Source organism: Geotrypetes seraphini, chromosome 16, assembly GCF_902459505.1.
Source record: "Geotrypetes seraphini chromosome 16, aGeoSer1.1, whole genome shotgun sequence".
Taxonomy (NCBI): Eukaryota; Metazoa; Chordata; class Amphibia; order Gymnophiona; family Dermophiidae; genus Geotrypetes; species Geotrypetes seraphini.
Window position 1 is genome coordinate 34,087,611 of NC_047099.1, and position 15,765 is coordinate 34,103,375.

The 15,765-nt window shown below is 43.9% G+C and overlaps 1 protein-coding gene across 1 annotated transcript in view; it reads right to left on the minus strand.

Annotated features, from left to right (window-relative positions):
- Positions 1 to 2,401: 2,401 nt before the first annotated feature.
- Positions 2,402 to 15,765, minus strand: part of TNK1 (tyrosine kinase non receptor 1) — a 45,225-nt gene continuing 31,861 nt past the window's right edge. Inside the window, exons 8-14 of the mRNA XM_033925489.1 lie at positions 15,183 to 15,329; positions 14,640 to 14,734; positions 12,743 to 12,937; positions 11,587 to 11,663; positions 7,479 to 8,014; positions 6,010 to 6,105; positions 2,402 to 4,755 (exon numbers count right to left, since the gene is read on the minus strand). Coding sequence (XP_033781380.1) covers positions 4,633 to 4,755; positions 6,010 to 6,105; positions 7,479 to 8,014; positions 11,587 to 11,663; positions 12,743 to 12,937; positions 14,640 to 14,734; positions 15,183 to 15,329 — 1,269 coding nt within the window. The 3' untranslated portion in view covers positions 2,402 to 4,632. The remainder of the gene's footprint in view (positions 4,756 to 6,009; positions 6,106 to 7,478; positions 8,015 to 11,586; positions 11,664 to 12,742; positions 12,938 to 14,639; positions 14,735 to 15,182; positions 15,330 to 15,765) is intronic.

Genomic DNA, 15,765 nt, shown 5'->3' on the forward strand with positions numbered 1-15,765 from the left:
TAACGATTTAATGCCTAGGTGCCAGTAGACGCAAGTCTATCAACGGCGCCTAGCGGTTGATTGACAACCATGCCAAATGGCGCCTAGGAGTTAGACGCTGTTTATCGAATCAGGGCCTAGGTGCCCAGATAACAATTCAGGTCAAATTCAGCCCACGGCAGCCAGTGCCTTAAATATCGTTGAACGCTACCAGTTGACTAGGAAGACCCATAAAAAAATGGCTCTTTGTAGAAACATTTAACTGTTGGGTTGGTGCCAATGAACCCCAAGTTTTCTTTTTATTATCAGGCATCGGCACTTAGGGTTCCTTTTACAAAGGCGGGCTAGCGGTAAAACGCGCGTAATAGATAAACCGCCGGACGTGCTAGCCGCTACCGCCTCCTCTTGAGCGGGCGGTAGTTTTGGGCCGGCGCGGGGGGGGGGTTAGCGCATGATGAAAAGTCACGTGCGTTAACCCCGTTAGCTCGCCTTTGTAAAAGGAGCCCTTAGTTCTCTTTATATATCTTCTATATATTCTGATATTCCGATCATTGACCGTTGTCTTTTTATAGCATTGCTCTGTGTTGAGTACTGTATATATTTACAATCTATGTGTGTGTCGTACATATGATCTGTTTTTGTAGAACAGATATTTTATAGAGGTAGATTTTATGGGCTATAAATAATTAAAGGGGTTTTATATGGGGTCTTTTGGGTGGGTCTTTCTATGTATTTGATGGCGTTCCTTTCCTGGCCTGATGTGATTTTTAATATTGTAAACCACTTATATTCTCTGTATTGTGAAACAACATTATATTAAATAAAACCTTTGAATCAGTATAGGATTTGCTATTTTTCGATGTTGTGAGGTATTTCCTGCAAGATGCCTGGTGCACCGGCTTTTTGGGGTAAGGGAGGCAGAAGTGTAAATAACCCCTTCTTTTTACAAAAGCCGGCAGTGGCGGCCGGCATGGTAAATGCTCCGCCGCCCTTAGGAATTGAATGGGCGTCGGAGCACCTGGCTGTGCGGCTTGGTTCAAGGGGGGGCCTAAGGCCCAGTTGCTTGGATTGGGCTGGGCTGGAAATGGAGATGGAAATTTTGAAATTATAGCTGTATGGACGCACTGAGGGTAAAATCCAGAACTAGCTGAGTCTGCACTGGGCGACGTGGAGTCATCTCATGACCCTTTGCATCCACAGGCACTTGATGGAAAATATATATCGTATAATAAGCCTAAAGGTGTCCCACATTTCTTACCATTTGGTTTTCTGCTCTTTTGCACGGTTTCTCTCCCACTCAACGCACACAAACACTCCAGAATTTTTCAAAAATCCGTCTATCATGTATGAACTTGGGGGAAAACCCCCCAGATCTCAGGTCAAGTGCCTTGAGAGCTCTGTAGCCACCCTTGGAAGGTTATCTTACTGAGGTATCATTCACTGCAGTAGTCAAACAAATGCCAGACATTAAGAAGAACAGCAGGGACCTTGGGCCTAGGTTGTGCATTTTCACCTAGAGCAGCTCTTTTTTCCTTTACTTCGAGCCCTCTGGTACTGAGAACAAGGTCAAAGTGTTCCCCACAGAGACAGAATAGACCCCAGTCACTAGACGGAAGGAGACAGGAAATGGATCAGGCGCAGTCATAGTCAGATCTTGCTGAACAAGAACACTGGCGTCATGATTGTTGCAGGTGTGCGGGTCGTGCCGTGACTGGGTTGGTAGAACCAACGTTCAAGCCATCATGCTGTGACCAACGAACCTTCCTGCCAAAGTTCAGATTTGTGACCAATGGACTTTCCTGCCTCAATCATCTCAAGCCCTAGCCAATCAGGTTTCAGGGCCCACTATATATAAAGAGAAACTGCAAAGCTCCCAGCACATCCTGAAGATATTGGTTCTATCTACCCAGACACGGCAAGACCTGGACAAGTGCAACAATCAAGAAGAACAACAATCAAGAAGTGCAACAATCAAGAAGAAATCAAAAGTAAACAAGCAATTTACATCTGCCCGTTCCACTCCATTCATTATTTTATAGACCTCTATCTTATCTCCCCTCAGCTGTCTCTTCTCCATGCTTTTTTGGCCTCTCTTCATAGGGAAGTTGTCTCATCCCCCTTTATCCCTTTTTGCCGCCCTTCTCTGTATCGTTTCTAATTCCGCTATATCTGTGCCCATTCCAATCTCGCTCCCTCACCATTGAGGATCCTCTGTGCCCATCTCGGGGTTTATTGCATTCCTGTTACTACTATTAATTATTTCTAAAGCGCCACCAGACATATGCAACAGTGTACAGGGTCATGAAGGAGACGGTCCCTGCTCGAATGAGCTCACAATCTAATCAATCACGACAAACAGGATGCTAGGGTAGGGGTTACAGTTAGCGGGGGATGGTTAAACTGCTGGCTAGAGTGATGAGCAGAGGGCGGAGGATTACGAGCGGAAGGCAGTTTCGAAATGGTGGGTTTTCAGCCTACTTTTGAACAAGGGAAGGGGTATGATGCACAGACTCAAGCAGTCCAGTCCACGCACGCAGACCAGTGAAGTGACAGGAATGAAGGCTGGAATTGACAGTGGAGGAGAAGGGTACAGATAAAGTAACGTCTATGAGGAACAGAGTTCTTGGGGAGGCATATAAGAAGAGACAGGAGAGATGCTGAGGGGCTGAAGAATAATAAGAGTTTGAACTGTGTGTGAAGGTAGATAGGAAGCCAGTGAAGTGATTTGAGGAGAGGGGTAATGTGAGGTTGGCAGACTATAATTCAAGAGACTGTACATACATTCTTTTAAAATTGTTTTTATTGGTTGTCTATCATTACAGGAATAAAAATTTGAAAGAAATAAACATCAGTTGTAATCACACAAAGCATTTCACTGAAAACATATTCTTTTCTGCTCTTCCAGACCCTATCACGCCTTTATAGTAAGACTCCCTGGTCTAGAACTTTCTCTCCAGTGAAAAATGTTAACTTCTTTGTGCCTTTGTTACACTTTGAGGTATTTGAATATTTTTCTCCCCATATACAGGTCCCCAATTCTCACCTCAGAAGTCTTGTGTCAGACTCTGCCCCATTATGGTCTTTCTCTACCCTTCTCTATGTCCTATATCTAGACAGTAGTTTTCTCTTATTTTCCTTACGTTGGCTTGCCTTTCAGGTTTTTCAGTTTCTCCCTCCCCAAATGCACTGGACAATTCACATATTTAAACCAGGGCAGAACAGGGCCATCGCCACGCTCCTGCCTCCTTCTCCAGGCAGCCATCTTTGATTATCACCTCTTAAGAACCTGGTGGGGAGGTCCTATAACTTTCATAAATCATTATAGAACTGAAACCAAATTCTGGAGACTGATAACGAAGAAAATGACACCAACAATCATTTTGTGGTGAATAAAAGCGTACAATGTTTGAAAATTTACATTCGATATTCTGTACATACAGTAATAAAGAAACTTAAGCCGCACGGGCTTCAAAGGCTAAACCACCTTGCCGATGTAATAATGTCAATTTACAGATACATTATAAAAATAGAAACTCAGACAGCAACGTCTACATTGATACCAAGTCTGCAACCATGACACATTCAGAGCAAAATAATTCCTATGTGTATTTTTTATACTGTAATATGATCAGACAGGTTTCTCGAGGTAACCAAACCCCTGAGAGAACATGATAAAGTTCAGAGTGAATCCAGCACTCTCCTAACCAGCCCTTGTCACCCTTAGCACCACCATTTGGGGGCTGAACCCAGGCCTTCCCTCCCATTCCCTCTGTTCTTAGCCAGCAGCTCTGCTCGAATATAGGGATGGACCTCTTCCCAACCCCAGCTCTATCATCCTAGTGCTTTGGGTGACTAAGCCCAGGTTCCCTATATGCTGTTTTTAAAATAGGAGTCTTGGCTTTACATGTACTGCTTACAAGTGTACAACTTGAGCAAATTAAACCAGGTTTTCCCACACCATCAGCTTTCAAAGAACATCTGCGCCCCTAATGTCCCATAACATCAGAGACAAAATCTAGGGTTCAATAGTATTGATATGACACGTTTCATGATCTTGATATACAACGACAGTTCTGCTTCCTAATATGTTGAGTTGCCAACATAAGCCACCGGTGAAGAAGTTATGAAAAATAACACATGCTGTTGTCTTCTGAGGGTGCAGTTCTATGCATTCGGTACAGTAATCATAGAGGCAGCCATTATTTTCCCTCTTCTAAGAAAGGTATTGTACGAACAGTCAGACTGTAGGTGTTATTTTTTGATTTGAAGAAAATGCTAATGACTTCAAGGAGATGTCCCTGATCAGAAATGGTGTGAGGCACCTTTTTGCATTCTTGTTGCTCAGTAGTTGTGAGTTTTTACTGGGCTTGAGTGTCTCACCAGCACCTATGATGAGCATATGGACTTCACAGTCCTAGAGTTGCGTTATCGCTACAATTTGAGCAAGTCGGAAGAAGTCCCGGCCAGCCCTTGCCACTTTCCTGTCAGTACTTCAGTGGCTCCACCCATTTCCCATAGAGGGGGGAGGAGGCCCTAGTGAATCCCTCTTCTCATTGGCCACTCCCATTTGACCAATCTCTGTAAACAAAACAGTTCGGCTAGAGAGATAGATTCCAATTAGGCAGATTTTTATATCCTTGTGGCCTGCTCTCCTTAGAGCACAAACTGTTTCCGGAGCACATATCGGCAAGCGATCTCCAGATTCCACTGGCATTTTTCCAGGATCCGGCGGCACTCCTCCCTGGAATGGCGGCTGAGATGATAAAGCTGCTCCACCTGTAAAAATAACAAAAGCTGATTATTTTGAAAAAAGCTGCAAACGCTAGTGTAGATTTCGCTTCTGAGAAAATTGACAATAAAGCAGTCAGGAACAACGGACGATACGCTCATTAGGACCAAGGACCATTCACAAATGCAAGCCTTAGGGGCTACTGCGTCTACAATACAGGTTTTTTTCAGTGATATTGGAGTTCCAGTAGCAAGACTAAGTCCTGGATATAACTGCATTCCTTGCAGACAATTGGGCCAGAAGAAGAATCAACCGAAGTTGATGTTGGCCATGAGCTTTGCAAACTGTATCTAGAGAAGAAGCTACATAGGTTGGATAATTCATGCACATCATCAGCTCTTTATTGTACAGTGAAGCTGTAAAAGTTGTCATAGATGGCAAAGAATGTGGTTAGTTGTATAGAACTGCAGTTTTCAACTCTTTCCTCAGGGACCATCTGACCAGTTGGGTTTTCAGGATATTCACAATGACAATGCATGAGATAGATTTGCATGCACTGTCTTCTTGGTATGCAAATCTGTCGTGCATATTTCATTGTGGATATCCTGAAAACCTAACTGGCTGGGTGCGCCCTGAGGAATGGGTTGAAAACCACTAGTATAGGAGACCATCTTTACAGATCAAAACTTTGTTGCCATTAAGGCGATGAAAACACTGGCATTTACAATGACACGAAGATCTCACACAATATCAGTTGGCTTTATGATTAATGTATTTAGCATTACATGATATATGAAGGAAAATTACATTACATTACATTGGTGTCTTCTATCCCGCCAATACCTTACAGTTCTAGGCGGTTTACAACAAGAGTTGGCCTGGGCATTCCCAGGGAGAAAACATGGTTAATAGATGTAGTATGCATTGGGATCTGTGGAGGGTCGATCAGGTTTAGTTACATCATTTGACAAATTTCTTGAATCGAAAAGTTTTAAGTTCTTTCCTGAATGTTTTGTAGTTGGGTGTCAGTCAGCAAATTGGAAAGGTGGCAATCCAGTTTCGCTGCTCTGGTGGCTAATAGTCCGTCGTATATTTTTTTGCTTTGTATGCCATTGATTGGGGGTGTGGGTAAAGTGTGCATGAGTTCTCCTTGGTCTAATAAGAAGTGTAAGGTAAGTAGATAATCAGTTCAATCTCAGTTTTACACCTCAGCTGCATCTATGGACTTGTAGTTCTGTCTGAACTACACCAAGACTGTCTGGGCCTACACATGTGACATGAAATTAATCTTGGTGCCTTACCTTCAAAAAATGAATGGCCTTTGCTGTGTCCCAGCCATGCATCCTCAGGGCATTGCGACACTCCTCTGTCGTGACTCCATGGACACGCTCTTCAACCTGAAGAGAAGAAGACAAAGTTTGAGCACGCAGGTCTCAGCTCATGATGCCAGCTCCCTTGTGCAAGCAAGTCCTCCGATCTCTAATCTGCCCCAAAGACATATTTGACTGTTTCCTTTGAGTTGATTCTTAACCAACCAGTAGGCCAATTTTCTAAAACCATGTCAACGCAAAACAGCCATAGCCATTTCAGCAAGGACAGACCCAATTTCAGTGAACCTTTTGGGGTATATTTTCTAAGATCTTCAAAGGTACAAGTGGTCTTCTAAGCAGTCACAGAAGTGACTGACTTTCAAATAAAGGCACATAATGATTGTTGCAGTTTTCTGGGTATTGCCTGACCAAATGTGGCGAGACCCGGAAAACTGCAACAAGCATGATGCCAGCCATGGAAACCAAAGAGAATATAAAGGTACATAATAATAATAATACCGACATAACCAAAGTTTTAGGCGGTTTACACTAAAAAGAGCTGGACAATCAGCGAAGTACAATAATACAGTAAAAAAATACACAAATTTATAAAGTAGAATTTCAATAATAAAACTCTCATTAAGTAATAAACTTATCGTACAAAGTGGTCTTAATTAATTTCTGATAACATAGCTTGCTGAATACATTTACCTAATCAAGATTGTTGCCTACCAGCTTGAAATGCTAGGGTCCTATCTAAGAAGATCTTATATCTAATCCCATTAATTTTTGGATAAGCAAATAAGTAGAAGTTTCTAGTTTCTCTTGATGGTCTATGCAACACAAAATGAGGAAAAAGGTAAGCTGGAGACAATCCCAATATCAACTTAAACCAGATACAGGAAAATTTGAATAATATTCTTGCCTCCAAAGGCAGCCAATGAAGTAAACGATAATATGGACTAATGTGGTCGTTCTTTTTTAAACCAAAAATCAATCGAACAGCTGTATTCTGAATTATCCTTAATTTCCTTCGAATTTTTTTGGGTGCAACCATAATGCAACTCCTCCCCCAGCTCTACTGTTAAAGCCCTGGTGGTCACTTCAGGGCAGAAGCAACCCCTGCTTGTTCTTGCTCATGCTGGTCTCACAATCAAAATGGCTCCAGCTCATGAGACTGCTGCGAAAGGTCAGGGCAGCCATTTTGAGATTAGAACTGGCATAGGCAGGAGCAGTTCCTACCTATGCGGTTCTGATCCCGAAATGGCTGCCACAACCTCTTGATGGAAGCATGTCCTTTCACCTCCAAATACAACTGGTATATAAAGTGGTGATTGATATCATGAATCACAGACCTGTTCTGGATGATGTCAGTGCCCCACCTACTCATCTCAGGTTGGTTTTCTTGCCATCTTATTAAAGAACTCTAGTATATGAGTTGTCGAAAACCGAAAACTCACCTCTTTAAGTTTTCTCTGCATAGCTTCTGCTTCACCACTGGCTTTCTGGGGCATTCCTTTTGAGTTGACTTCCGCTGGATGACTAAACTGCCCTGAAAGAGGTCTTGGTCCCCCCAGTTCCTTTTTGCCCTCTGTGCTCGCCAGATGTGGATTTGAGGCAGATATTTGCTCCCGCTTTATTCGTCCAATATCAGCAACTCTCACCCTTTCGGGAGAATTAGAGCTCTGGGCTTGAGGGTAGTCCATCTTGGGAAGTGGCTGTGGAACAAGCCATGGATTGGGAAAAGATCTCCGATCTCTCCCCGCTGCCATTGGATTAAATTTGGCCTTGAAGAAGGGGGATCCTTCAAATGGGTTAACCATGTGCATGCGAGTCCTGACCCTTAGGTTGTCCAGTAATTTTTTTGAAGGAAGGTCACTCATTCGGCGATGGCCATGGTTTGATGAGGGGATGCTCTCGAGGTCCTGCACGCGTCTTGGTGGGTTTGAGTCCAGGATGCTCAACTCAGAAATAGACTCCAAGCTTTTTGAAAGCCCTAAAATGAAAATATAGGTGATAAATTAGTAGAGAACCACATACACCTATATTTGAAATCTAAAATGCATTTCTTTCAAGGTGAATTTCATTATGGGATTATAGAAAGATAGATCTAGAAGGGACCTCATAGAGGGACCTCATAGAGTCACAGAAAGATAGAACTGCAAGAGACCTCAGGAGGTCGACTAGGGTCACAGAAAGACAGGGCTGGAAGAGACCTCAGGGGATCATCTAGAGTCAAAGCAAAAGGACCTAATCAAGTATATCCGTGCCTTTATGCAGGATCCTCTGTGCCGGTACAATCTACTACTACTGAGAGAGAACCCCTCATCCTCATGAGACCCCAGACATCTAAGGGCTCCTTTTACAAAGGTACGACTGAGCCCTAACGTGCGGAATAGCGCCTTTGTAAAACGCTACCGCCTTTGTAAAAGGAGCCCTAAGTTAACAAAAACATTTGAAAATGTTTGCTGCAAAGAAGAACACTTCTGCAAAAAAAAAACAAAAAAAAAAACCCCCCAAAAAAAGGACTTCATCTTTGACCCAGATACCGAAGCTGACAATTACCAGCAATCTATTAAGAGAATTTCCATGAAGTACATGGGTCACAAGCAAAGCCACAATAACAACTACAATCAAGCTGAAACAGAAGAAGGACAGGTCAATGGAGGAGGGAGGGTGCCCGTGCTCAAGGCATCTTGCCCTTAGTACTGAGAATACACTGTCGTGGGGAATAGGGAAGTCATGTTACGAATCAAAGTTATTTGTATAACAACCAATCAGAATAGCTAAAGTAATATTTCATGGAAAGGTATAAAAAAAAAAAAAGCTAGCTAATGAGGAAGTGGGCAGCGCAAACTGAGACCTGCCAAGATTGCCGGCATCTTCTTGTCTGCTTTGCTTGCACAATTGCTGTATATTCTTCATTAACCTTAAATAATTATATGAAGCAGCAATTGTGTTGGAGCGGAGGTCATTTCATTAAAGGCTAAGCAGCCGGCCTTTCACTACTACTATGAATTATTTCTGTAGTGCTACCAGACACATGCAGCACTGTACAGAGTCATGAAGAAGACGGTCCCTGCTCAAAGGAGCTTACAATCTAAACAAACAAGACAGAAAATGGATGCCGTGGATACAGTTAGGGAGAATGGTTAATCTGCTGGCTAGGGTGGTAGGCAGTGGGGAGCAGGGTTATGGATTGAAGGCCATATGCAAATGGTTTTCAGTCTGCTTTAAACAAGGTAAGGGATGTGGTGGACAAACTCATAGTTTATTTCAGGCATACGGGGCAGCTAGAGGAAACGAACAAAGTTCAGTCATTATCACCGGCAAAAAAAACAAAACCAAAAACCCTCCACAAGCAATGTCTTTAACCCTTTCAGGACCATAAGGATCGTAGGCCAATTTTTGTGGTTTTGACAACATTTTTATGGTAAAAAGGGCTTGCAGATGCCAAAAAATTGATTTTTTTTTGGTGAAATATCATTTTTTTTTTTAAAAAAAATCACACTTCTGGCTTATGGACAGTGTGGCAAGTGAATCTTCTCATCAATCTGGCAACGACGCTAATGAATGAATGTCGGAACCAGTTTGTTTACATAAAGGCAGTATCCTATGGAATCCGTACATATCAAATTTAGAACTGTAGACTATCCCAATCAAAATGTATAGGATTTTAAAGTTATGGGACAAATAGGTCCCTTGGTCCTGAAAGGGTTAAAGGTCACAGAGCATGAGCACACAGCAAGATCGTTTTCCCTCGAAGCGGCCGTAAGCCACGGCGAAGCAAGGTTCCTTATCGGGCGTTTTGGACGCCAGTGAATGAGGGTTTGAAAGAAGCGAAGGATTTCCAGCAGTCCCTGGGCGGCTGCCTGTTTCTGCTTCACGGACATCGCTTGTGGAGTTTTCTTTTGTTTTTGCCAGTGATAATAAAAGTGCGGCTTTGTTTTACTTGATGTAAAGTGCTGTCGACGTATTTTGAGGCTTTTTTTTTCTCCATGTATATGTTGTGCTGTAGTGTCACCATGAGACCTGTATTATAAATTTGGATTTATGTTATATACAGTATATTTGGCAGTGGTCCTGAGGATTGCGTTTTTTAAATGTGCAAACTAACCCATTTGGAGAAATTGCCTCAAGAGATAACACTACTGCAGGCACAAATTTATTTAATTTAAAAATGTATATAACACCTAATTTTAAAAATGTATTTATACACCACTTATAACCTAAGTGGTTTACATTCAGGTACTCAAGCATTTGTCCCTATCTGATGTACCTGGGGCATTGGGGGATTAAGTGACTTGCCCAAGGTCACAAGGAGCAGCATAGGATTTGAACCCACAACCTCAGGGTGCTGAGGCTTTAGCTCTAACCACTGTGCCACACACTCCCCGCATGTCACATCGTAACATAGTAAATGATGACAGATAAAGACCCGAATGGTCCATCCAGTCTGCCCAACCACACGTGCTCCATAAATTAATTCAGTGTAAATGGTCCTTTTTCTTAGATATTTCTGGGCCAGAAACCCAGAGCCCTGTCCGGTAGCGCGCTTAGGTTCTATCTACTGGAGTCTCCGTCAACGCTCACTCCAGCCCCATCTTAACTGTCCCAGCCATCGAAGCCTTCCCCAGTCCGTCCTCAACTGAATGACCATATACGGGACATTCTAAGCGGTTTCCAATATCAAACATTCATAAGAAATTTCCATAAAACACATCGACATAAAATCTGCAACAATTATCTTCTCATCCATCTATGGTGGATATATACCCCGAGCAGCATGGGAAATTTCTCATCTACGTTACATATAGGCGTCAAGAAACTGTTGCGTCTTTAGTAATTTCTTAAAACATAAGAACATAAGAGGTTGCCTCCGCCGAGTCAGACCAGAGGTCCATCTCGCTCAGCGGTCCGCTCCCGCGGCGGCCCACCAGGCCTAGTTGCCTGAACAGTGTCCCTGACTAATTCTGTACTGTCTCTAGTCCTATCCCTATAACCTACCTCTACTCCTATCTATACCCCTCAAACCCTTGGTCTTCCAGGTACCTATCTAAACCTTCTTTGAAGCCCTGTAGCGTGCTCCTGCTTATCACATCCTCCGGTAGCGCGTTCCAGTTAGTATAATCTGTGCATAGTCCCAAGTGACCTGATAAATTAGTCAACAAATGCACACCAGCAATGCAGAACATTTTTGTTCTTGTAATTACTTATCGCACTGCCATCTTTAATTGCGGTTAATCTCATACCTCCTGATCTCAAGGTCCTTCCAGGTCTATAGATCCCACACAACGTGCTAAAGCATGCTGGGACCGATTTATGTAAGACCTGGTGCACCAGGAACAGGACTAACAATTACATGAAGAACACACCCAAATCCGCTTAGGGTAGAAGGGTGGGAGTAGAAGCTGGTGAGGGGTGAGGAAGGGAGATGAATAGACATTGTGAGTAGGTTCTGTTAGAATGCAACAGGCAATGGCCCAATTGGAGAGGTCTTTATGTCCCCCCTCGACGCCAACTCATCAGCCTCTCCCTGCTTGATACCCCCGGGCTTCGGGTACTCACTTTCCATCCGGAGGAGCTGGTTGTTCTTCCCTCTGTTGCGGTTCACATCTCTGAGCTCCTTGTCTCGCATCTTCTTTCTGCGAAAGGAGAAGTGGGAGAGAATGAGAGAGATTGCACGCGTGAGCGCGTACAGAGAGAAACGAGCAGAGAAGCGAGAGAGAGAGACTGAATATTGGTTATCAGTAAACATGATACCAAGCAGTTTTTGCTGCTGGCTGCTCTGGCTTCTGGACTTTTTATATACCTTTCACTTTCCCTGTACATGTTCACTCAGAGCCTGGTGGGTGAATGTCACTGACACGGGGACAGAATTTGTCTCCGTTCCCATGGATAACCGCGGAAAACTATCCCATGTCATTCTTGAGCGCCTCTCTCTACCTCAGTCCTTCTACACCAGCATTCTTCAATGCAAGGCTTGAGGGTCAGTGGCTGGGCCCTTTCATACTCTGATTCTTATATGAGCCAAGTATAGGAGGAGGATGAGGCCATTGTGACATCATTGATGAGGTTGACTCGTAGGCATTGGTGGAATGAGGCATTATGACATCACAATCTGAGCTCTAGAATGTTGCTACTTATGATTTTAAAGCGTTTGAGGCTTCTGCAGATGAGGACGGAGCTTGCAGGAATGGGGCAGGAACAGAGATAGAACTTGCGGGGACGGAAAAATGAGTTCCCGTGGGGACAGAGAAAAATTTGTCCCCGTGTCATTCTAAACTAAACTAAACCTTGGCTTTTTATACTGAGTCATAACCAAATGTAGAGCTCGACTCAGTTAACAATAATTTAAAAAAAGTACAGCTGAAGAGGGTAGGTGTAAGTTGAAGTGCATTATGGGACTGCCTTGTTCCCCGCTTCCTGCTCCCCACTTTGACTTGACATGCGTACATGAGCTTTGCTTACAATGAGCCCATGTGCTACATGAGCCAGGCATGTCCACACACACAAAAAAAGGCAGGAGTGATGCCCACTCCCTCCTGCCATCAGATGGCACACTTGCAGGTCACACAAGGCAGTGACCGAGGGGTATTGAACTTGCGTTCTGGGACTTTTTCCAGCGTGTGAATTGTTTGAATCCATCTCTCCCTGCTTTGTTTACACACTCCAGCACCTTCCGGAACGACATTTGAACAGAAAAGACACGGAGCACACGTACTCATCGATTCGATCCGGCGTCCCCCAGCTCCGATATGGATCCGTATCCCCGTGTCCGGCATGGATGAAGCTGCTCCTGATAGGGTGGCTGATCCGGACGCCTGGGGATTGGTCGTCAGCGGCAACCATGGTGGAAGGGAAGGAGCCAATCTTCAGGGTCTTTCTGTTCTGTCCTCTCCATGTTTGATAATCTGGGCTGAAGTAACATCCAGCAAAGAGAAAAGAAACAGAAAACCAAAATGAGCATTAAAAAAAAAAACACCTTACAACCACTTTGGGGCGTTCTTAGATCAGATCCAGGCTATGCGAAATGAATCGAGTCAGTAACGAGCGGGTGACAGCTCTAAGATTGTTCCTAAATATTCATATTAGGACCTCCTGGTCCAAACAGCCCGTGTCATCAGGAGTTGGCCAATCCAGTCTGGCTTTTATGGACAGTATTCATACACATCCTGTTTATCTAAGTCCTTGCACAAAACAGGGGAAAACCTAGGGTAGTTCAAGTTGTTCCTTATGGTTCTTCCCAGCTTCCACCTCACACTTTCTTCCTGTCTGTGGATGGGCAAACTGGATGGGCCATTTGGCCTTTATCTGCTATCATATTTCTAAGTATGTTTCAATAACCATATACAGTGTTCCCCTGCGAATTTGCGGTGTGCGAATCGCGGACCCGGTCGTTCGCTCTGACCGCCTCTTCCTGTAGTAAAGTCAGGCTACACCAATCAGGAGCTGCGTGTCAAAGCAGACCACGAGTGATTTCCTTCACCTGCCGGCGCTCCAGGTGCCCTCTCCTGCCTCTCCAGCCTAAAAACCACATTTGCGGTTTTTCAAAATTCGCGGAGGGAGGGGGGGGTGTCCTGGAACAGAACTCCCGTGAATTTTGGGGGAGTACTGTAGCTCTATGACCTCACAATGCAGGTATAAAGAGCCTTAGCCTATAACCATAAAGCTCTGTGACCTCACAATGCAGGTTTAAAGAGCCTTAGCCTATAACCATAAAGCTCTGTGACCTCACAATGCAGGTGTAAAGAGCCTTAGCCTATAACCATAAAACTCTGTGACCTCACAATGCAGGTGTAAAGAGCCTTAGCCTATAACCATAGAGCTCTGTGACCTCACAATGCAGGTGTAAAGAGCCTTAGCCTATAACCATAAAACTCTGTGACCTCACAATGCAGGTGTAAAGAGCCTTAGCCTATAACCATAAAGCTCTGTGACCTCACAATGCAGGTGTAAAGAGCCTTAGCCTATAACCATAAAGCTCTGTGACCTCACAATGCAGGTGTAAAGAGCCTTAGCCTATAACCATAAGGCTCTGTGACCTCACAATGCAGGTGTAAAGAGCCTTAGCCTATAACCATAAAGCTCTGTGACCTCACAATGCAGGTGTAAAGAGCCTTAGCCTCTAGGGAGAGGAGGAGATAGTGGATGGGCAGATTGCTTGTTTATTGTTCTTAGTGTATCATTGTAACTTGAAGAAATTAATAAAATATATTTGAAGAAAACAAAAGAAAACTGCCCCTCTTGTATTTACAATCCATCAAACTTGCTCTTTTTTTTGCAGTGCATTAATTAATTTTCATCTAGCATCTGACACGTGGGGGTCAGATCTTACAGCAGACTTTCCCACCCATAGGGTTGCCAAACTGGCTCCAGATTCTCCCGACAGGGTTGATCCGGTTCAGGGTTTACCCCGTTGCATGCAGAAACTTGTAGTTTCTGATTTCCTTAAGAATAACAAAACTACAAGTCCCTGCATGCAATGGGATAAACCCAGAACAGGTTTAACTCTGTCAGGTGTATCTGGATCAAGTTTGCAATCCTCCCACTCAGAGAGATGAGCAATCTCAGAACCCATTTGCCCTCTCATCTTGTGCTGCCCAGTTCTGGGGACTTACCTGATGTCGATAACAGTTATGGGGTCGCCAGCATCCAATCGAAGCCAGCCAGGCTCATTCAGGTCCTGAATTGCTCTGACCTCCTGAGGGCGAGCCTTCAAACACAAAGAGATAAGTAGAATAAATTTCATTAAAACAGACAAGTCTTTTCACATTTCTCTAGGGAGCTTAGACTTAGAGCACTAGATGGTAAGGGAGCACATGCCTCCAGCAGGAGGTGCCGTAGGGACTGATACAAGAATATTGACTCTACATGAGTTCATACATCCTGCAGTCCTAGGTTGTTCCAGCTGGGGGAGCTCTAAGGAATGGTATAGGAGCACTGGCTATAGAGGAGCTCAAAATTCCTACAATCCCAGCCTCTCCCAACAGGAAGTATTCTATAAAATGGTTCAAGGGCTCATAGTTTTTGATTTTTCCTTAGGAATTCTGTACTTGGAGCTCCGTGTTGTTCTACTATTTGCCCTTCTCGTCTCGACATAGAACTACAACCTCAAATCAAAGAAGGCAAGGGATGCCAAGGAATCCTTCTGATAGGCTCACCTCAGAGAGAAGGGAGATGAGGGCTGCAAAGGAAGGGCGGTTCTCTGGTTTGTGGGCCCAGCATTTGAGCATAATGCTATAAACAGCTCTAGAACAATCTTCTGGTCTTTCCAGCCTCTCACCCTCACGGTCAATCTTCAGCAGAATCTGAGAGAGATAATGAAACACGTGGCAGTAGCTTACGTGCATTAAAACAACCCCCCCCCCCCCCCAAACAAAATGGATAATTGAGGACTGGAGGATTAGCCTCATGGTTGCAGCAGCAGGCTGAGAACCAGGTTCAAATCCCACCAACTCTCCTTCCAATCTTGGACAGGTGGTTAAACCCTCCATGACCTCAGGCGCAAACTTAAAATGCAATTTTTTTTAACTGCGCACCGCAAGTCTTAGGCACATAAATACAGTAAAAAGTACTACTTACACCCAGTGCCCTCGGCGCTATCCTATAAAAATCTGGTTGGATTCATTTAACTTGATAAGTTGATAGGCGGTGTACAATGCGTAGCAATCTCTAATCAAAACATGAGATAACAGCAGCAGTGGGAGCTGCAAATAAACCACAGTCTCCACAATGATAATAAAA